The sequence below is a fragment of the Lactuca sativa genome, chromosome 5, assembly GCF_002870075.4.
Source record: "Lactuca sativa cultivar Salinas chromosome 5, Lsat_Salinas_v11, whole genome shotgun sequence".
Classification (NCBI taxonomy): domain Eukaryota; kingdom Viridiplantae; phylum Streptophyta; class Magnoliopsida; order Asterales; family Asteraceae; genus Lactuca; species Lactuca sativa.
In genome coordinates this window covers 246,072,334-246,092,322 of record NC_056627.2, presented here as the reverse complement: position 1 = coordinate 246,092,322, position 19,989 = coordinate 246,072,334, and the positions used below count along the sequence as shown (strand labels likewise).

At 36.2% G+C, this 19,989-nt stretch overlaps 7 protein-coding genes and 1 long non-coding RNA gene across 9 annotated transcripts; 7 read left to right on the top strand and 1 right to left on the bottom strand.

The window, feature by feature from the left end:
• The first annotated feature begins 84 nt into the window (after nucleotides 1-84).
• On the top strand, nucleotides 85-4,012 carry LOC111903033 (uncharacterized). Of its 2 annotated transcripts, none has more exons than XM_052771549.1 (3): nucleotides 85-793; nucleotides 857-3,089; nucleotides 3,199-4,012. In XM_052771549.1, exons 1-2 carry the CDS (start codon nucleotides 88-90, stop codon nucleotides 1,318-1,320), a joined length of 1,170 nt encoding a protein of 389 aa, XP_052627509.1. In that variant the 5' UTR covers nucleotides 85-87; the 3' UTR covers nucleotides 1,321-3,089; nucleotides 3,199-4,012. Both variants share the same exon structure in this region, with proteins under 2 accessions (XP_052627509.1, XP_052627510.1).
• Nucleotides 4,013-4,214: 202 nt separating this feature from the next.
• LOC128125851 (uncharacterized) lies at nucleotides 4,215-5,345 on the top strand. Its single transcript, XM_042898678.2, has 2 exons — nucleotides 4,215-4,818; nucleotides 4,882-5,345. Exons 1-2 carry the CDS (start codon nucleotides 4,215-4,217, stop codon nucleotides 5,343-5,345), a joined length of 1,068 nt encoding a protein of 355 aa, XP_042754612.2.
• Nucleotides 5,346-6,068: 723 nt separating this feature from the next.
• Nucleotides 6,069-8,040, top strand: LOC128134116 (uncharacterized). The gene is made up of 2 exons (XM_052771553.1): nucleotides 6,069-7,117; nucleotides 7,227-8,040. Exons 1-2 carry the CDS (start codon nucleotides 6,812-6,814, stop codon nucleotides 7,881-7,883), a joined length of 963 nt encoding a protein of 320 aa, XP_052627513.1. The 5' UTR covers nucleotides 6,069-6,811; the 3' UTR covers nucleotides 7,884-8,040.
• A 202-nt stretch (nucleotides 8,041-8,242) lies between these two features.
• On the top strand, nucleotides 8,243-9,373 carry LOC111903060 (uncharacterized). The gene is made up of 2 exons (XM_023898853.2): nucleotides 8,243-8,846; nucleotides 8,910-9,373. Exons 1-2 carry the CDS (start codon nucleotides 8,243-8,245, stop codon nucleotides 9,371-9,373), a joined length of 1,068 nt encoding a protein of 355 aa, XP_023754621.2.
• A 759-nt stretch (nucleotides 9,374-10,132) lies between these two features.
• LOC128125830 (uncharacterized) lies at nucleotides 10,133-12,066 on the top strand. Its single transcript, XM_042902786.2, has 2 exons — nucleotides 10,133-11,141; nucleotides 11,253-12,066. Exons 1-2 carry the CDS (start codon nucleotides 10,836-10,838, stop codon nucleotides 11,907-11,909), a joined length of 963 nt encoding a protein of 320 aa, XP_042758720.2. The 5' UTR covers nucleotides 10,133-10,835; the 3' UTR covers nucleotides 11,910-12,066.
• A 97-nt stretch (nucleotides 12,067-12,163) lies between these two features.
• LOC111908696 (uncharacterized) lies at nucleotides 12,164-13,518 on the top strand. The gene is made up of 2 exons (XM_023904495.3): nucleotides 12,164-12,872; nucleotides 12,936-13,518. Exons 1-2 carry the CDS (start codon nucleotides 12,167-12,169, stop codon nucleotides 13,397-13,399), a joined length of 1,170 nt encoding a protein of 389 aa, XP_023760263.2. The 5' UTR covers nucleotides 12,164-12,166; the 3' UTR covers nucleotides 13,400-13,518.
• Nucleotides 13,519-13,848: 330 nt separating this feature from the next.
• Nucleotides 13,849-15,137, bottom strand: LOC122198090 (uncharacterized). Its single transcript, XR_006191931.2, has 2 exons — nucleotides 14,149-15,137; nucleotides 13,849-14,074 (listed from the first exon to the last, which is right to left on the bottom strand). It is a non-coding gene; the product is annotated as an uncharacterized LOC122198090 (long non-coding RNA).
• Nucleotides 15,138-15,696: 559 nt separating this feature from the next.
• On the top strand, nucleotides 15,697-18,863 carry LOC111908728 (glycine-rich domain-containing protein 1). Its single transcript, XM_023904534.3, has 8 exons — nucleotides 15,697-16,113; nucleotides 16,184-16,301; nucleotides 16,383-16,769; nucleotides 16,844-17,098; nucleotides 17,171-17,694; nucleotides 17,777-17,901; nucleotides 18,010-18,161; nucleotides 18,311-18,863. The coding sequence occupies exons 1-8, from the start codon at nucleotides 15,932-15,934 to the stop codon at nucleotides 18,767-18,769; spliced, it is 2,202 nt and encodes a 733-aa protein (XP_023760302.1). The 5' UTR covers nucleotides 15,697-15,931; the 3' UTR covers nucleotides 18,770-18,863.
• Nucleotides 18,864-19,989: the final 1,126 nt, after the last annotated feature.

Genomic DNA, 19,989 nt, shown 5'->3' with positions numbered 1-19,989 from the left:
TTATGTTATTATCTTATGTTATATTATTATCTTATGATATATTATTATCTTATGTTATTATATGTTTTCTTTATTAATAGGTTTGTAATGGATCACGACAAAAAGATACTACTCATAATTCTTATGTACTTGTATGTCCGCTACTTTTGGAAGAGGGGTGTAAAACGAGTGCGGGACAACGATTCGGAAATGACAGGACATGAATTTACGTTAGAGTTACTTCACCGTAATCCTCTACAATGTCTTGAAGTGTTACGCATGTCTCGTGAATCATTTGTCCGACTATGTGCTCATTTTAGAGTAAACTACGCGTTAAAGGATAGCAAACATGTGTCGGTTGAGGAGAAGATGGCTATGTTTTTGATGATGATCGGTCATAACCAACGTTATGTGATTATCAAGCGGAGATTTCAACACTCAAAGCAAACAATTCATAAGTTTTTTCATGAAGTGTTGGCCAAAATGTTGCTTTTCGCACATGACATTATAGTACCAACATCTTTTAATCCGAATCCAAACATTCCGGGACATAATAGGAGGCTACGACGGGTGTTCAAGGGAGCAGTTGGTGCACTTGATGGCACTTTGATACATGCTGTTGTCCCTGCAAACAAACAGGATTTATATAGAAGTAGGGGAAAAGGCGATTGTTACCAAAACGTATTGGCAATATGTGACTTTAACATGATGTTTACGTTTGTTGTTGCCGGTTGGGAAGGGATAGCACACGATTCTAGAATTTTATCAGAAGCATTAGCAAATCCACATGCACCATTCCCGCTTCCACCTCCAGGTAAATTTATGGTTATTTAAATAGTTTTATCTTTATTTGAAAATAAATGACTTTTTTTTACAGATAAATATTATCTATGTGATGCCGTCTATGCAAACATTCGAGGTTTTATGGCACCGTACCGTAATGTTAGGTATTGGCTTGGAGATTTCCGTCGAAGACGTGCATTAACGAATAAAGAAAAATTTAACCATGGACACGCAAAACTTCGGAATGTCATTGAACGTGCTTTTGGTGTCTTGAAAGCACGATTCCCTATACTGAAGAGGATGGCACCATTCTCGTTGGTTACACAACGAAACATTACTCTAGCATGTTTTGCGCTTCATAATTTTATAAGAAGAGAGGGACTACGTGATGAGTTTTTTGCACGATATGATGAACCAAATGTCTCGGTTCGGAATAACAATGCGGTCGTTGATAATGATGAAGATGAGATTCCAACACATGGTACTGCTGCGGACCGTGAATATATGAGCCAGTTACGGGATGAAATTGCCGAACAATTGATGCAAAATATGGAATGAAAATTATTAAAGTTTGGTTGTATGAATTTTATTTAAAAATGTTATTGTAAGACTAATTTCGTTGTTTGAATTTTATTTCAATGTTTTAAGACTACAATTATTAAATTTTTGGTATTAACAAACTATTTTCGGTTTATTAAATTACTTTATTTTAAATTTTTTAATATCTGCAGCAGTCTGCAGACGTTAAGAAAACAAACATGCTTCTCATTACAGTCTTCAGCACTTTGGTCCACCTCTTCTACTGCAGAGGTCTGCAGAGGTGGTCCGCAGACTTCAGACAGATTCACTTCGAAAAAACAAACAGCACCTTAGGTGGTGTTTGTTTTTTAGAAAAAAACTCTTCTAACCTCTTAGTGCTGCGTGGCGCAGCACACGCGCAGCACTTTTAGGTTCGCAGCTGTTTGTTTTTCTGCAGACTTCGGGCTTAAAAACCTCTTCCCGTCCTCTTCCCCACACAGCAGTGGGCTTACCTCTTCTAACTACTTCTAACCTCATTAAAAAATCACTCTATGCCCTAAACAAAAAAAAAAAAGCGCCGCTGCCTTTTCTTTCCCGTTCTTCTTCTAGGCTTCTTCTCGGTCCGACGACTCCAGCCTCCGGCCATCGCCGGTCGCCTCCGCTGCCAGCCATCGCCGGTCGCCTACGCCGCTTGCTGCTGCCCTCGATCTTCACAGGTAAATTTTTTTTTTTTTCTGATTTCTTTGAGCACCGATTCAATGAAATTGAGTACAAATTCTGTGATTTCTTATACATTTGAGTACCGATTGTTTGAATGAATCAAACATAGGAATGTTAAGTGGGAATTGAATCTAAAATTCCAATACCATTGTATAAAGTATGCATAAAAGTAGGAAAAAAGTATGTTGATTGTAATCTTTTGGAATGAATCAAACATAGGAATGTTAAGTGGGAATGGAATCTCAAATTCCAGCAATGAGGTCTCAAATTCCAGCAATGGAATCTCAAATTCCAGCAATGTTAAGTGGCTTTACAATATTGCAAATATATGATTATATTATAAATTATAAATTTCTTGCATGCCCTCGGTTTCTAGATCAGTTATTTTTTTTGATTTTTTTTGATTTCTTATTTTTTTGACTAACGATTGTATGAAATTGAGTACATAGGAATCAAACATAGGAATCAAACATAGGAATTTTATTTTATTTTTTATTTTTTTTGATTTCTTATTGATTTGACTAACGATTGTATGAAATTGAGTACAAATTCTGTGATTTCTTATGCATTTGAGTACCGATTCTTTGCATTTGAGGACCAATTTTGTGATTTCTTGCATGTCCTCGGTTTCAAAATCATAATCTTTGCTTAATTGTTTTTTTTTTGTTCATTCATGATGTATTGTTGTTGAATATCTTAAACTTATTTGTTGATTATGTTGGAATATGATTAATCTTTGTAGCTAAAGTATGTATTCTATATTTTTTTTTTTGTTATTAGCAATGGGAGATAAACATACATGGACCAATGAGCAAACAAAATGCTTATTGCAAACTTGTATTGAAGAAGTGCAAACCGTGGGTAGAAAAGGTTTGAGTTTGCACAAACAATCATGGCACAAGTTAGGAACAACTATTAAGGAAAAGTATGGCGTGGATTTGAATCAACGACAATTAAAAAACGTCTATGATAACCTTAAAGCCAAATACACAGGATGGTTATACTTAAGAAACAAAACTGGAAACCTTTACAACCCACAAACAAATACTTTTAACTTAACAAATGAGGAGTGGGAGGACTTTAAAAAGGTATACATATATACATATATACATATATACATATATATATATATATATACACACACACACACACACATATTTATTCTTATATTACTTTTGTTACATTGATTGCGTTTAGGGACATCCGAAAGCTGCTTCTTTGAAAACCGTCCCATTATTGTTTCCAGAGCTTTGTGCAGAACTCTTTGATGGAAGCAGTGCATCTGGTAATCTCAGCTATGCCACATCCCAAACACCATCGGGATCATCTTCTTTCCATGGCGCACCATTACAGCTTTTGGACGCGCCTTCCATTAACATAGATGAAGATGATTTTTTTTCCAATCATACAAGTGAACATTTTACTCAGACTCCACCTTCTGCTGCTTCACCTTCTGCTGATTCACCTTATGTTGCTTCACCTTCTGGTAACCCCAACAAAAGGGCTAAACCTTCAACTCCTAGACCTCGAGCTCCCAGTGCCTCACCTGATCCACCTTCTTGTGCCTCGCCTAAAGCTTCTATTACTGCTGATGATTTAGCACTGGAGATGCAAAAAGCTCTACGCCATTTGACTCAAGGGCCAACAATTCCCCAGTGTTTAGAGAAGCTTGAGTTGCTCGAGTTAGACCCAATAGACCCTATACGATTTGCTGCGTATCACATTTTTGGAGGGACCATGAATATTAGAGAGATGTGGGTAAATTTGCCTAATGATCCACAAATATTAAGAGGATGGATCGAGATGACAGCTACAAGTTTAGGAGTTTTAAAGGATGGAAAGATTGTTCGTTAAGTTTATATGTTATTTGGTTATTTGCTACTTGGGATTTATGATATGTTTTGGTACTTGAATGTTATTTTGTTATTTGGTACTTGAATGTTATTTGGTTATTTGCTACTTGGGATTTATGATATGTTTTTTGGTACTTGAAATTTATGTTATATTTTTTTGGTACTTGAGATTTATGTTATTATCTTATGTTATATTATTATCTTATGATATATTATTATCTTATGTTATTATATGTTTTCTTTATTAATAGGTTTGTAATGGATCACGACAAAAAGATACTACTCATAATTCTTATGTACTTGTATGTCCGCTACTTTTGGAAGAGGGGTGTAAAACGAGTGCGGGACAACGATTCGGAAATGACAGGACATGAATTTACGTTAGAGTTACTTCACCGTAATCCTCTACAATGTCTTGAAGTGTTACGCATGTCTCGTGAATCATTTGTCCGACTATGTGCTCATTTTAGAGTAAACTACGCGTTAAAGGATAGCAAACATGTGTCGGTTGAGGAGAAGATGGCTATGTTTTTGATGATGATCGGTCATAACCAACGTTATGTGATTATCAAGCGGAGATTTCAACACTCAAAGCAAACAATTCATAAGTTTTTTCATGAAGTGTTGGCCAAAATGTTGCTTTTCGCACATGACATTATAGTACCAACATCTTTTAATCCGAATCCAAACATTCCGGGACATAATAGGAGGCTACGACGGGTGTTCAAGGGAGCAGTTGGTGCACTTGATGGCACTTTGATACATGCTGTTGTCCCTGCAAACAAACAGGATTTATATAGAAGTAGGGGAAAAGGCGATTGTTACCAAAACGTATTGGCAATATGTGACTTTAACATGATGTTTACGTTTGTTGTTGCCGGTTGGGAAGGGATAGCACACGATTCTAGAATTTTATCAGAAGCATTAGCAAATCCACATGCACCATTCCCGCTTCCAACTCCAGGTAAATTTATGGTTATTTAAATAGTTTTATCTTTATTTGAAAATAAATGACTTTTTTTTACAGATAAATATTATCTATGTGATGCCGCCTATGCAAACATTCGAGGTTTTATGGCACCGTACCGTAATGTTAGGTATTGGCTTGGAGATTTCCGTCGAAGACGTGCATTAACGAATAAAGAAAAATTTAACCATGGACACGCAAAACTTCGGAATGTCATTGAACGTGCTTTTGGTGTCTTGAAAGCACGATTCCCTATACTAAAGAGGATGGCACCATTCTCGTTGGTTACACAACGAAACATTACTCTAGCATGTTTTGCGCTTCATAATTTTATAAGAAGAGAGGGACTACGTGATGAGTTTTTTGCACGATATGATGAACCAAATGTCTCGGTTCGGAATAACAATGCGGTCGTTGATAATGATGAAGATGAGATTCCAACACATGGTACTGCTGCGGACCGTGAATATATGAGCCAGTTACGGGATGAAATTGCCGAACAATTGATGCAAAATATGGAATGAAAATTATTAAAGTTTGGTTGTATGAATTTTATTTAAAAATGTTATTGTAAGACTAATTTCGTTGTTTGAATTTTATTTCAATGTTTTAAGACTACAATTATTAAATTTTTGGTATTAACAAACTATTTTCGGTTTATTAAATTACTTTATTTTAAATTTTTTAATATCTGCAGCAGTCTGCAGACGTTAAGAAAACAAACATGCTTCTCATTACAGTCTGCAGCACTTTGGTCCACCTCTTCTACTGCAGAGGTCTGCAGAGGTGGTCCGCAGACTTCAGACAGATTCACTTCGAAAAAACAAACAGCACCTTAGGTGGTGTTTGTTTTTTAGAAAAAAACTCTTCTAACCTCTTAGTGCTGCGTGGCGCAGCACACGCGCAGCACTTTTAGGTTCGCAGCTGTTTGTTTTTCTGCAGACTTCGGGCTTAAAAACTCTTCCCGTCCTCTTCCCCACACAGCAGTGGGCTTACCTCTTCTAACTACTTCTAACCTCATTAAAAAATCACTCTATGCCCTAAACAAAAAAAAAAAAGCGCCGCTGCCTTTTCTTTCCCGTTCTTCTTCTAGGCTTCTTCTCGGTCCGACGACTCCAGCCTCCGGCCATCGCCGGTCGCCTCCGCTGCCAGCCATCGCCGGTCGCCTACGCCGCTTGCTGCTGCCCTCGATCTTCACAGGTAAATTTTTTTTTTTTTTTTTCTGATTTCTTTGAGCACCGATTCAATGAAATTGAGTACAAATTCTGTGATTTCTTATACATTTGAGTACCGATTGTTTGAATGAATCAAACATAGGAATGTTAAGTGGGAATTGAATCTAAAATTCCAATACCATTGTATAAAGTATGCATAAAAGTAGGAAAAAAGTATGTTGATTGTAATCTTTTGGAATGAATCAAACATAGGAATGTTAAGTGGGAATGGAATCTCAAATTCCAGCAATGAGGTCTCAAATTCCAGCAATGGAATCTCAAATTCCAGCAATGTTAAGTGGCTTTACAATATTGCAAATATATGATTATATTATAAATTATAAATTTCTTGCATGCCCTCGGTTTCTAGATCAGTTATTTTTTTTGATTTTTTTTGATTTCTTATTTTTTTGACTAACGATTGTATGAAATTGAGTACATAGGAATCAAACATAGGAATCAAACATAGGAATTTTATTTTATTTTTTATTTTTTTTGATTTCTTATTGATTTGACTAACGATTGTATGAAATTGAGTACAAATTCTGTGATTTCTTATGCATTTGAGTACCGATTCTTTGCATTTGAGGACCAATTTTGTGATTTCTTGCATGTCCTCGGTTTCAAAATCATAATCTTTGCTTAATTGTTTTTTTTTTTGTTCATTCATGATGTATTGTTGTTGAATATCTTAAACTTATTTGTTGATTATGTTGGAATATGATTAATCTTTGTAGCTAAAGTATGTATTCTATATTTTTTTTTTGTTATTAGCAATGGGAGATAAACATACATGGACCAATGAGCAAACAAAATGCTTATTGCAAACTTGTATTGAAGAAGTGCAAACCGTGGGTAGAAAAGGTTTGAGTTTGCACAAACAATCATGGCACAAGTTAGGAACAACTATTAAGGAAAAGTATGGCGTGGATTTGAATCAACGACAATTAAAAAACGTCTATGATAACCTTAAAGCCAAATACACAGGATGGTTATACTTAAGAAACAAAACTGGAAACCTTTACAACCCACAAACAAATACTTTTAACTTAACAAATGAGGAGTGGGAGGACTTTAAAAAGGTATACATATATACATATATACATATATACATATATATATATATATATACACACACACACACACACATATTTATTCTTATATTACTTTTGTTACATTGATTGCGTTTAGGGACATCCGAAAGCTGCTTCTTTGAAAACCGTCCCATTATTGTTTCCAGAGCTTTGTGCAGAACTCTTTGATGGAAGCAGTGCATCTGGTAATCTCAGCTATGCCACATCCCAAACACCATCGGGATCATCTTCTTTCCATGGCGCACCATTACAGCTTTTGGACGCGCCTTCCATTAACATAGATGAAGATGATTTTTTTTCCAATCATACAAGTGAACATTTTACTCAGACTCCACCTTCTGCTGCTTCACCTTCTGCTGATTCACCTTATGTTGCTTCACCTTCTGGTAACCCCAACAAAAGGGCTAAACCTTCAACTCCTAGACCTCGAGCTCCCAGTGCCTCACCTGATCCACCTTCTTGTGCCTCGCCTAAAGCTTCTATTACTGCTGATGATTTAGCACTGGAGATGCAAAAAGCTCTACGCCATTTGACTCAAGGGCCAACAATTCCCCAGTGTTTAGAGAAGCTTGAGTTGCTCGAGTTAGACCCAATAGACCCTATACGATTTGCTGCGTATCACATTTTTGGAGGGACCATGAATATTAGAGAGATGTGGGTAAATTTGCCTAATGATCCACAAATATTAAGAGGATGGATCGAGATGACAGCTACAAGTTTAGGAGTTTTAAAGGATGGAAAGATTGTTCGTTAAGTTTATATGTTATTTGGTTATTTGCTACTTGGGATTTATGATATGTTTTGGTACTTGAATGTTATTTTGTTATTTGGTACTTGAATGTTATTTGGTTATTTGCTACTTGGGATTTATGATATGTTTTTTGGTACTTGAAATTTATGTTATATTTTTTTGGTACTTGAGATTTATGTTATTATCTTATGTTATATTATTATCTTATGATATATTATTATCTTATGTTATTATATGTTTTCTTTATTAATAGGTTTGTAATGGATCACGACAAAAAGATACTACTCATAATTCTTATGTACTTGTATGTCCGCTACTTTTGGAAGAGGGGTGTAAAACGAGTGCGGGACAACGATTCGGAAATGACAGGACATGAATTTACGTTAGAGTTACTTCACCGTAATCCTCTACAATGTCTTGAAGTGTTACGCATGTCTCGTGAATCATTTGTCCGACTATGTGCTCATTTTAGAGTAAACTACGCGTTAAAGGATAGCAAACATGTGTCGGTTGAGGAGAAGATGGCTATGTTTTTGATGATGATCGGTCATAACCAACGTTATGTGATTATCAAGCGGAGATTTCAACACTCAAAGCAAACAATTCATAAGTTTTTTCATGAAGTGTTGGCCAAAATGTTGCTTTTCGCACATGACATTATAGTACCAACATCTTTTAATCCGAATCCAAACATTCCGGGACATAATAGGAGGCTACGACGGGTGTTCAAGGGAGCAGTTGGTGCACTTGATGGCACTTTGATACATGCTGTTGTCCCTGCAAACAAACAGGATTTATATAGAAGTAGGGGAAAAGGCGATTGTTACCAAAACGTATTGGCAATATGTGACTTTAACATGATGTTTACGTTTGTTGTTGCCGGTTGGGAAGGGATAGCACACGATTCTAGAATTTTATCAGAAGCATTAGCAAATCCACATGCACCATTCCCGCTTCCAACTCCAGGTAAATTTATGGTTATTTGAATAGTTTTATCTTTATTTGAAAATAAATGACTTTTTTTTACAGATAAATATTATCTATGTGATGCCGCCTATGCAAACATTCGAGGTTTTATGGCACCGTACCGTAATGTTAGGTATTGGCTTGGAGATTTCCGTCGAAGACGTGCATTAACGAATAAAGAAAAATTTAACCATGGACACGCAAAACTTCGGAATGTCATTGAACGTGCTTTTGGTGTCTTGAAAGCACGATTCCCTATACTAAAGAGGATGGCACCATTCTCGTTGGTTACACAACGAAACATTACTCTAGCATGTTTTGCGCTTCATAATTTTATAAGAAGAGAGGGACTACGTGATGAGTTTTTTGCACGATATGATGAACCAAATGTCTCGGTTCGGAATAACAATGCGGTCGTTGATAATGATGAAGATGAGATTCCAACACATGGTACTGCTGCGGACCGTGAATATATGAGCCAGTTACGGGATGAAATTGCCGAACAATTGATGCAAAATATGGAATGAAAATTATTAAAGTTTGGTTGTATGAATTTTATTTAAAAATGTTATTGTAAGACTAATTTCGTTGTTTGAATTTTATTTCAATGTTTTAAGACTACAATTATTAAATTTTTGGTATTAACAAACTATTTTCGGTTTATTAAATTACTTTATTTTAAATTTTTTAATATCTGCAGCAGTCTGCAGACGTTAAGAAAACAAACATGCTTCTCATTACAGTCTGCAGCACTTTGGTCCACCTCTTCTACTGCAGAGGTCTGCAGAGGTGGTCCGCAGACTTCAGACAGATTCACTTCGAAAAAACAAACAGCACCTTAGGTGGTGTTTGTTTTTTAGAAAAAAACTCTTCTAACCTCTTAGTGCTGCGTGGCGCAGCACACGCGCAGCACTTTTAGGTTCGCAGCTGTTTGTTTTTCTGCAGACTTCGGGCTTAAAAACTCTTCCCGTCCTCTTCCCCACACAGCAGTGGGCTTACCTCTTCTAACTACTTCTAACCTCATTAAAAAATCACTCTATGCCCTAAACAAAAAAAAAACGCCGCTGCCTTTTCTTTCCCGTTCTTCTTCTAGGCTTCTTCTCGGTCCGACGACTCCAGCCTCCGGCCATCGCCGGTCGCCTCCGCTGCCAGCCATCGCCGGTCGCCTACGCCGCTTGCTGCTGCCCTCGATCTTCACAGGTAAATTTTTTTTTTTTTTTTCTGATTTCTTTGAGCACCGATTCAATGAAATTGAGTACAAATTCTGTGATTTCTTATACATTTGAGTACCGATTGTTTGAATGAATCAAACATAGGAATGTTAAGTGGGAATTGAATCTAAAATTCCAATACCATTGTATAAAGTATGCATAAAAGTAGGAAAAAAGTATGTTGATTGTAATCTTTTGGAATGAATCAAACATAGGAATGTTAAGTGGGAATGGAATCTCAAATTCCAGCAATGAGGTCTCAAATTCCAGCAATGGAATCTCAAATTCCAGCAATGTTAAGTGGCTTTACAATATTGCAAATATATGATTATATTATAAATTATAAATTTCTTGCATGCCCTCGGTTTCTAGATCAGTTATTTTTTTTGATTTTTTTTGATTTCTTATTTTTTTGACTAACGATTGTATGAAATTGAGTACATAGGAATCAAACATAGGAATCAAACATAGGAATTTTATTTTATTTTTTATTTTTTTTGATTTCTTATTGATTTGACTAACGATTGTATGAAATTGAGTACAAATTCTGTGATTTCTTATGCATTTGAGTACCGATTCTTTGCATTTGAGGACCAATTTTGTGATTTCTTGCATGTCCTCGGTTTCAAAATCATAATCTTTGCTTAATTGTTTTTTTTTTTGTTCATTCATGATGTATTGTTGTTGAATATCTTAAACTTATTTGTTGATTATGTTGGAATATGATTAATCTTTGTAGCTAAAGTATGTATTCTATATTTTTTTTTTGTTATTAGCAATGGGAGATAAACATACATGGACCAATGAGCAAACAAAATGCTTATTGCAAACTTGTATTGAAGAAGTGCAAACCGTGGGTAGAAAAGGTTTGAGTTTGCACAAACAATCATGGCACAAGTTAGGAACAACTATTAAGGAAAAGTATGGCGTGGATTTGAATCAACGACAATTAAAAAACGTCTATGATAACCTTAAAGCCAAATACACAGGATGGTTATACTTAAGAAACAAAACTGGAAACCTTTACAACCCACAAACAAATACTTTTAACTTAACAAATGAGGAGTGGGAGGACTTTAAAAAGGTATACATATATACATATATACATATATACATATATATATATATATATATACACACACACACACACACATATTTATTCTTATATTACTTTTGTTACATTGATTGCGTTTAGGGACATCCGAAAGCTGCTTCTTTGAAAACCGTCCCATTATTGTTTCCAGAGCTTTGTGCAGAACTCTTTGATGGAAGCAGTGCATCTGGTAATCTCAGCTATGCCACATCCCAAACACCATCGGGATCATCTTCTTTCCATGGCGCACCATTACAGCTTTTGGACGCGCCTTCCATTAACATAGATGAAGATGATTTTTTTTCCAATCATACAAGTGAACATTTTACTCAGACTCCACCTTCTGCTGCTTCACCTTCTGCTGATTCACCTTATGTTGCTTCACCTTCTGGTAACCCCAACAAAAGGGCTAAACCTTCAACTCCTAGACCTCGAGCTCCCAGTGCCTCACCTGATCCACCTTCTTGTGCCTCGCCTAAAGCTTCTATTACTGCTGATGATTTAGCACTGGAGATGCAAAAAGCTCTACGCCATTTGACTCAAGGGCCAACAATTCCCCAGTGTTTAGAGAAGCTTGAGTTGCTCGAGTTAGACCCAATAGACCCTATACGATTTGCTGCGTATCACATTTTTGGAGGGACCATGAATATTAGAGAGATGTGGGTAAATTTGCCTAATGATCCACAAATATTAAGAGGATGGATCGAGATGACAGCTACAAGTTTAGGAGTTTTAAAGGATGGAAAGATTGTTCGTTAAGTTTATATGTTATTTGGTTATTTGCTACTTGGGATTTATGATATGTTTTGGTACTTGAATGTTATTTTGTTATTTGGTACTTGAATGTTATTTGGTTATTTGCTACTTGGGATTTATGATATGTTTTTTGGTACTTGAAATTTATGTTATATTTTTTTGGTACTTGAGATTTATGTTATTATCTTATGTTATATTATTATCTTATGATATATTATTATCTTATGTTATTATATGTTTTCTTTATTAATAGGTTTGTAATGGATCACGACAAAAAGATACTACTCATAATTCTTATGTACTTGTATGTCCGCTACTTTTGGAAGAGGGGTGTAAAACGAGTGCGGGACAACGATTCGGAAATGACAGGACATGAATTTACGTTAGAGTTACTTCACCGTAATCCTCTACAATGTCTTGAAGTGTTACGCATGTCTCGTGAATCATTTGTCCGACTATGTGCTCATTTTAGAGTAAACTACGCGTTAAAGGATAGCAAACATGTGTCGGTTGAGGAGAAGATGGCTATGTTTTTGATGATGATCGGTCATAACCAACGTTATGTGATTATCAAGCGGAGATTTCAACACTCAAAGCAAACAATTCATAAGTTTTTTCATGAAGTGTTGGCCAAAATGTTGCTTTTCGCACATGACATTATAGTACCAACATCTTTTAATCCGAATCCAAACATTCCGGGACATAATAGGAGGCTACGACGGGTGTTCAAGGGAGCAGTTGGTGCACTTGATGGCACTTTGATACATGCTGTTGTCCCTGCAAACAAACAGGATTTATATAGAAGTAGGGGAAAAGGCGATTGTTACCAAAACGTATTGGCAATATGTGACTTTAACATGATGTTTACGTTTGTTGTTGCCGGTTGGGAAGGGATAGCACACGATTCTAGAATTTTATCAGAAGCATTAGCAAATCCACATGCACCATTCCCGCTTCCACCTCCAGGTAAATTTATGGTTATTTAAATAGTTTTATCTTTATTTGAAAATAAATGACTTTTTTTTACAGATAAATATTATCTATGTGATGCCGCCTATGCAAACATTCGAGGTTTTATGGCACCGTACCGTAATGTTAGGTATTGGCTTGGAGATTTCCGTCGAAGACGTGCATTAACGAATAAAGAAAAATTTAACCATGGACACGCAAAACTTCGGAATGTCATTGAACGTGCTTTTGGTGTCTTGAAAGCACGATTCCCTATACTAAAGAGGATGGCACCATTCTCGTTGGTTACACAACGAAACATTACTCTAGCATGTTTTGCGCTTCATAATTTTATAAGAAGAGAGGGACTACGTGATGAGTTTTTTGCACGATATGATGAACCAAATGTCTCGGTTCGGAATAACAATGCGGTCGTTGATAATGATGAAGATGAGATTCCAACACATGGTACTGCTGCGGACCGTGAATATATGAGCCAGTTACGGGATGAAATTGCCGAACAATTGATGCAAAATATGGAATGAAAATTATTAAAGTTTGGTTGTATGAATTTTATTTAAAAATGTTATTGTAAGACTAATTTCGTTGTTTGAATTTTATTTCAATGTTTTAAGACTACAATTATTAAATTTTTGGTATTAACAAACTATTTTCGGTTTATTAAATTACTTTATTTTAAATTTTTTAATATCTGCAGCAGTCTGCAGACGTTAAGAAAACAAACATGCTTCTCATTACAGTCTGCAGCACTTTGGTCCACCTCTTCTACTGCAGAGGTCTGCAGAGGTGGTCCGCAGACTTCAGACAGATTCACTTCGAAAAAACAAACAGCACCTTAGAGATACGTTGGTTAAAGTTGATGATTATACTCATTGAATTGTTATTGCTCTTCTTAGAAAATGCAATTATAAAGTTATGTTTGTTATCATCTTCTTCTTTTAATAACTAAAATAAAAAATGGTCAAAGAGGAAATTTATGATCAATCGTGAATCCCAATCTCTAAAAAATATCTTCACAAAACACATATGGCATATCCTCTAAATTTTATGAGTAATTTGCAAGCAGAGATTTAGGTGAACTAAGATTTATGTTGCAAGCAGTTGTTGTAGTTGTAACTTGTAAGCATCTTATCTTCCTTTATAAACATTCGGTGCTCAAAGATTTATGTTGCAAGCATTTGTTATTGCCTCTCTCTCACCTTGATAATGGAGCACCAAGTCTTCAAAAACATTCATGTTAATTATAAGTACAATTTTCCTTAATAATACTTACTTGTTCGAACTTTTATTGATGTCGGCACATGATTCGGTTAGCACCGTTTATAAGTGTATGCTGAGAGACGCTGTAGATTTTCTAGTAAAACTCGTTAGAAGGAATGAAATGAAGAACTTATAACATGTTTGAAGGCGACAAGTTGTAAGCATCTTAACTTTTATGTTCTTGATTCTTCTATAATGAATCTCTACTTATCTAGATTTATGTTCTACTGTTGACTTAGTAAACCACCGATGGTAATGGACACCACAAAGAGAAGGACACCCAGTCGAAAGTTGAAACGATTTCCTATACCTTTACAAATATCAGATTAAGGCGTGACGACGGCTCACCCAAATTGAATCGGAGGAGATGAAGATGGACAAGTGAGACAACATAGGATATGTAGAATGCTAATAATAGGGCTTGGTGAAGGTTTGGTGATGTTGGGGAAGAAATCAAAAATATGAAGATAGACTAATGGAGTGGAGAAAACGGGCAAGGGTGGGGGTTAGGTTTAATGGGGAAAAATTACATAAATGGTCCCCTGAGTATATAATACTTGTCATGTTTGTTCAATGTCAAACTTATCATTTTTGGAAAAAATAACGCCTTAGCGGTTAGATTTAACGGTAAAAGAACCATTTTCTAAAATAAATACAAAACATAAAGACCGAGTTTGTCATTTTTTTAAATTGAACTTTATATGTCTATTATACCATATCACTATGTCTATTATACCATATCACAGAGATCATTTTTATAATTTACTTTTTTTTTTATAATACTACTATGATTGTAATTAAAATTTATTAAGTTAATTTGTACATAAACTTTTTATTATCAACAAACCTCAACTAACGCCCAAACCTAAAAACCATGTACAACTAAAGTTCCGGTATGGATCCCCAAATCACCTAAAATATCATTTAAATACCCCAAATATCTAATGAGCTAAAGGATAAGGGCGACATGGTGGAGTGGTTGTGACATTTGTTAAGCAATAATTGAAAGGTTAAATGGAAAGGACACATCAAAACTATTTCATTGTTTAATACACTTAAACTATTTCATTGTTTAATACACTTAAGAAGAAAAATATACACATGATAGGTATAGGTATGTTTAACAAAAAAAAAATAGCAGCTGTAAATTGTAATTTTTATTTATATATAAATGTTTGACAAAATTAATTATATGTTTTTTTAAAAGATATAAATTGTATTAAACAAAAAAATCTAAAAACTTTTAAAATCTATTTGATATAGCCTTTTAAATTATAATTTTTTTGCTATGAAATAAAAACTTTATATTAATTGATAATTCATTTTTTTTAAAACTTTAAAAACTTGTTCGCAGACATCCGACATTTATCCCAACATAAATGGATAGATTGACAATAAGTCAATAACCCGATTTGATCCACATTTTAACTAAAACAAAAACTCATAATCGATAATTAACAAAAAAAAAATGACAATAACACAAAGAATTCTCATTCAATTCAACCAATCCTAAATCACTTTCGTGATTTAAAAATTAAGAAGTTTGATACCTTTCGTTTTCCATCAGCATCAACGATATTGTCGTGTAATATTACAATAATTATACGAGAATTATTGTATTGTAGCTTCTCGATAGCACTTCCTCAAAAGTAGTCCCTAAGTGCCACGACGACTCACATGCCAAAAACGACAACCCACCACAGTCGCACACGGAGTTCCACTTTCCTTTTTACTCAATTCATACTGTTCATTCACCATTGTTTTCCACAACTATCTGCTGAAAGACAGGGCCCGATATGTCTGGTTCCGACCAACCATCGCCGTCCCCGAGAAGCCTCGGTGAGGTATCGGAGGAGGAGCTGGTGCGGCTGAGCTTGGATCTGGTGGCCGCCGCCAGACAAAACATTGGGTTCTTGAGAGATGTTGCAGAATCGCATTGGCTCCATCACACACCTGTTCTTGTTGAATCCATTCGTAGGTATGTAGTTAATAAATACGTACACCACAAACCCTTAATCTGTGGGTGTTTTTAATGGCTTAAATTGCAGGTATCATGAACTATGGATGCCAATGATGTCTGATCTTACGCCGGAATCAGGCAAACCACCGATGATCCTTCCTTCTCTTGATATTGAATGGGTTTGGTTCTGTCACACTCTAAATCCGGTATGTCTGACTTCTTTTCTGAATCGATACTTGACTTTTCAACATTCAAAATCAACGATTGTACACGAAAATTTATTTCAGGTAACTTACAGACAATACTGCGAATCAAGATTCTCGAAACTCATCGGAAAACCAGCCATTTTTAACCAAGAAAACAAAGATTATGCTTTAGAAAGATGCAGAGAGATTTGGATTGCTAAATACCCATGTGAACCTTTCGAAAATGAGTCCGATTCCGGTGACATACACGAAAGCAAGATTCTTCCGGCCGATCATCTTTTGGGAGAAGTATCTAAGCAAAGATGTCTCTTCACCATGTTTTCCAAGCCTTATATGCTAGAACTCGTATACTTAATCGCTGCCAAAAACCGATACAAGGGCTTTGTGTTTATATCACAAAAATTCGCCGATAGCAACTCAAGTTTTGTACCCACATCGGATATTCTACTGATGTGGATTACTCATAAGGTATAAAAAAAATATCCAAACTTTAGCATCTGAATCCATAAAATTGATCAAGGTCGTGATGTTAAATGAATCAGAGCTACCCGACAGCATATACGATGGATGGGAAGGAAATGGAGAAGGTCGTTGGTTCTGGAGAATCAGTGAAGGAGGAGGATTTGGAGGTGACGAAGAAGCTTTGGGAGAAAGTGTTTGATCAGCCGTACGAGAAAGCCGGCTGCTCGGCCATTGGCGGTGCCGGCGGCCTAAACCCACCGCCGCTTCACTGGGAAGTTACGGATACCGATGTCAACGTGAAGTACCGGCCATTGTTGCCTCGATTCTTGCTTGAGGTCAGTCGGTCACCTTACACCGTTTCTTGATCTTAAATTCTTGATAATCTGAAGTTTTATTTACGAAAATAGGTTAACATATTGGTAAAGCAAATCCCTATGATGAAGACACTCGAAATGGATGTATCAAAGGAGTTTTTACGCTTCCAGTTCCTTCGATGTCACCGAGACCTTAAAATAAACAACCCCATATCCACCCTTCCTTCAAATTCATGGCAGAAATTAGTGAATCTTTACTGTGAGTTTGGGACGAAAGGAATGGTTGTTGAACTAAGGCGAAAAGGGGGAGTAGTGTGTATGAATGGAAGTAAGCTGCTGGATTCCAAGACTTTTATGTGGAACCAGTTGCTTCGGGCAACTTCAATCACATTGGATGGAGTGGTCGGGCAAAGAATGAGGGTGGTTGTATCGATTACGCCGCCTGCCCAAGCACCATACTTGTTGAAGTCGGTGCCTGACCGGGTGACCGACGATTCGGGAGCCATGGTGTCGGAGGTGGTTCTGAAAATGAACCAGTACCGGCCTCAAGAAGGCCGGTGGCTGTCTCGTACAGTTCTTGATCATGCAGGAAGAGAGTGTTTCGTTATTCGTATGAGGTTACATTTCTTAGTAATTACATTATTCTTATCTTTTTATCTATCAGCAAACAAATTATTATTTTTTCGATTGTAATGGCAGAGTTGGAGGCGGGTTTTGGAGACGAGGTAGTAACAAGCCTACGGTTGTAAAATGGGAGGATCGATGTATAGAAATACGAGAAGGCTCATGGTTGTATGTGGCTGGTTCAATTGGGAGAGCCCCGGGTATGTTGTTACAAACTCGAATCCACATTCACCATGACTTCCTATTTTTTGTGTCTTGTATTGACCTAATCTTATATGGTATCAATTCTCATATGTGATCTAGTGCAGAGAAGGTGATAGGAACCGCGACACCGAAGAAAGCATCCCAAGGGTGGCAAGCTCAATGGAGCCTTTCAACCGGACATGAACTGTTTATGCGGTTGGAATCATCAACTGTTATGGATTTCGATCTTAAAACCACTACCTCCACCGGTTCACAAGTAAGAAACTCAATTCCATCTAAAAAACATAATATACTTGAATCCGCTTAATTAATTACTTAAAGAATGTGAGATTCCACAAATTAGGTCTTAGGTTCAAGTCTGGGACATAGTGATTTACCTTCTTCTCCATGTTGACTGTGTCTCAGGTTAGGTTGTTAAACGGGCGGAAAATGCAGTATTGGGATGATGAAAACAAAGGCGATGAAGAGGGGTTCGTGACAATTGTTCGGTTCACGGAGGAAAACCCTAGTGGGAGAGCAACGGGTCTATTGAATTGGAAACTGTCCTCGGTGGAATTCCTTCCGGAAGAAGATACGGTATTCATGCTGCTTCTTAACATGGCGATACTTAGAAGTGTTACAGAAATTACAAGGGAAGATGTGGGGAGTTTGCTGGTTCGAAGGAGGCTGAAAGAAGCAAGACATGGGTCCCGGGATTGGGGTTCGGTTATCGTGCTTGAGTCGTTGGTGAAATCGGTTTATGTTAAGCCTTGGTATTGGAATGCTGAGGGTGTAATGGCACGAGAAGGGGTGGATTATGTGACAAAGAGTTATTCGGCTGAGGAATGTGGTGATGAATTGTATAAGCAAGCGTTGTTTGGTTGATTGATGCATATTCATGCCTTTTGTTTGAGTTTGTAATAATTATTTTCAATTATAAACTTTCATTTTATATATTAATTTAGTATTGTTTTGGCTAGCGGTGCCCAAATAGTTTTTTCAAACCGGTCTAACGGGTTTGAGTGAACACCGGTTAGGTTTAGAAACCGGTTGGGAAGCAAAAAAAGTTCAAGTCTATAGTAACGGTTTGAAATAGGTTCACAAATCGCAACCGGTTTGTGATGTGAAAAAGACTTGTGGTGTGTTTCGTTATAGAAAAATCCTTTGTTTTTCAAAAAAAAAAATTCTAAGAAAAATTGAAAATTTTAAAACTTGTTTGGTTTATTATTTTTTCAACAGATTCTTCAAGAAAAAATAAATTTTCAATTTTCTAAACTACAAGCGACTTCTAAAATTTTATAAATCAAATATTGTTTTCTATACCTTTTCAATTCCAAAAGCATTTTCTGGTATTTGGAAACATAATTCTACAACCAAACCTCACTTTATGTTTTCGCAACTTTTCTGTTGAACTTGATATAGACGGCATGGTTTATTAGAAACGGATCGTTCAAACTGGCAATCGAATGTAACAGTTATTTTTTTGTTTGTGGAAAACTAACCCCTTAGGGTTTGCATTGTCATTCAATAATAATATAATACAATGTTTAAAATAATTAGATAAAGGAGTCTAATCTATACAATATATATGAAACCAATACTAAGCATAGAGAAATAAATAATACAATTAACACTCCCCTCAGTTTGAGTGGAAGGTTCCCTAATGCTTAAATTGTCATTCATCAATAATATAATACAATGTTTAAGATAATTAGATAAAGGAGCCTGATCTATACAGTATGTATGAAACCAATACTAAGCATAGAGAAATAAATAATACAATTAACACTCCCCCTCAGTTTGAACGGAAGGTTCCCTAATGCTTAAATTGTCCCGAAAATCCAAAAACAACTGTGTAGGTAGTTCGTTAGTAAAAATATCTGAGCTGAAGGAACAAGTAACACACGAACTTGACCAATAGCAACACCTTCCTTGACAAAATGCAAATCTATTTCCACATGTTTGGTTCGTTGGTGCTGAACTGGGTTAGAAACTAAGTACATGACACTCACGTTGTCACAAAATACAACCATAGAGCGAGTCAAAGGGCAAGAAAGCTCAAGAAGCAAATTTCAGAGTCGAGTAGTTTCACCAACTACATTGGC

Excerpts from the sequence above, each read along its gene's own strand:
- LOC111903033 (XM_052771549.1), top strand. The coding sequence starts at position 88 with ATGGATCACGACAAAAAGATACTACTCATAATTCTTATGTACTTGTAT. Across the intron at positions 794-856 it reads ATTCCCGCTTCCACCTCCAG|ATAAATATTATCTATGTGAT; the intron begins GTAAATTTATGG and ends TTTTTTTTACAG.
- LOC128125851 (XM_042898678.2), top strand. The coding sequence starts at position 4,215 with ATGACAGGACATGAATTTACGTTAGAGTTACTTCACCGTAATCCTCTA. Across the intron at positions 4,819-4,881 it reads ATTCCCGCTTCCAACTCCAG|ATAAATATTATCTATGTGAT; the intron begins GTAAATTTATGG and ends TTTTTTTTACAG.
- LOC128134116 (XM_052771553.1), top strand. The coding sequence starts at position 6,812 with ATGGGAGATAAACATACATGGACCAATGAGCAAACAAAATGCTTATTG. Across the intron at positions 7,118-7,226 it reads AGTGGGAGGACTTTAAAAAG|GGACATCCGAAAGCTGCTTC; the intron begins GTATACATATAT and ends GATTGCGTTTAG.
- LOC111903060 (XM_023898853.2), top strand. The coding sequence starts at position 8,243 with ATGACAGGACATGAATTTACGTTAGAGTTACTTCACCGTAATCCTCTA. Across the intron at positions 8,847-8,909 it reads ATTCCCGCTTCCAACTCCAG|ATAAATATTATCTATGTGAT; the intron begins GTAAATTTATGG and ends TTTTTTTTACAG.
- LOC128125830 (XM_042902786.2), top strand. The coding sequence starts at position 10,836 with ATGGGAGATAAACATACATGGACCAATGAGCAAACAAAATGCTTATTG. Across the intron at positions 11,142-11,252 it reads AGTGGGAGGACTTTAAAAAG|GGACATCCGAAAGCTGCTTC; the intron begins GTATACATATAT and ends GATTGCGTTTAG.
- LOC111908696 (XM_023904495.3), top strand. The coding sequence starts at position 12,167 with ATGGATCACGACAAAAAGATACTACTCATAATTCTTATGTACTTGTAT. Across the intron at positions 12,873-12,935 it reads ATTCCCGCTTCCACCTCCAG|ATAAATATTATCTATGTGAT; the intron begins GTAAATTTATGG and ends TTTTTTTTACAG.
- LOC111908728 (XM_023904534.3), top strand. The coding sequence starts at position 15,932 with ATGTCTGGTTCCGACCAACCATCGCCGTCCCCGAGAAGCCTCGGTGAG. Across the intron at positions 17,902-18,009 it reads TTCAATTGGGAGAGCCCCGG|AGAAGGTGATAGGAACCGCG; the intron begins GTATGTTGTTAC and ends GATCTAGTGCAG. Across the intron at positions 18,162-18,310 it reads CTACCTCCACCGGTTCACAA|GTTAGGTTGTTAAACGGGCG; the intron begins GTAAGAAACTCA and ends ACTGTGTCTCAG.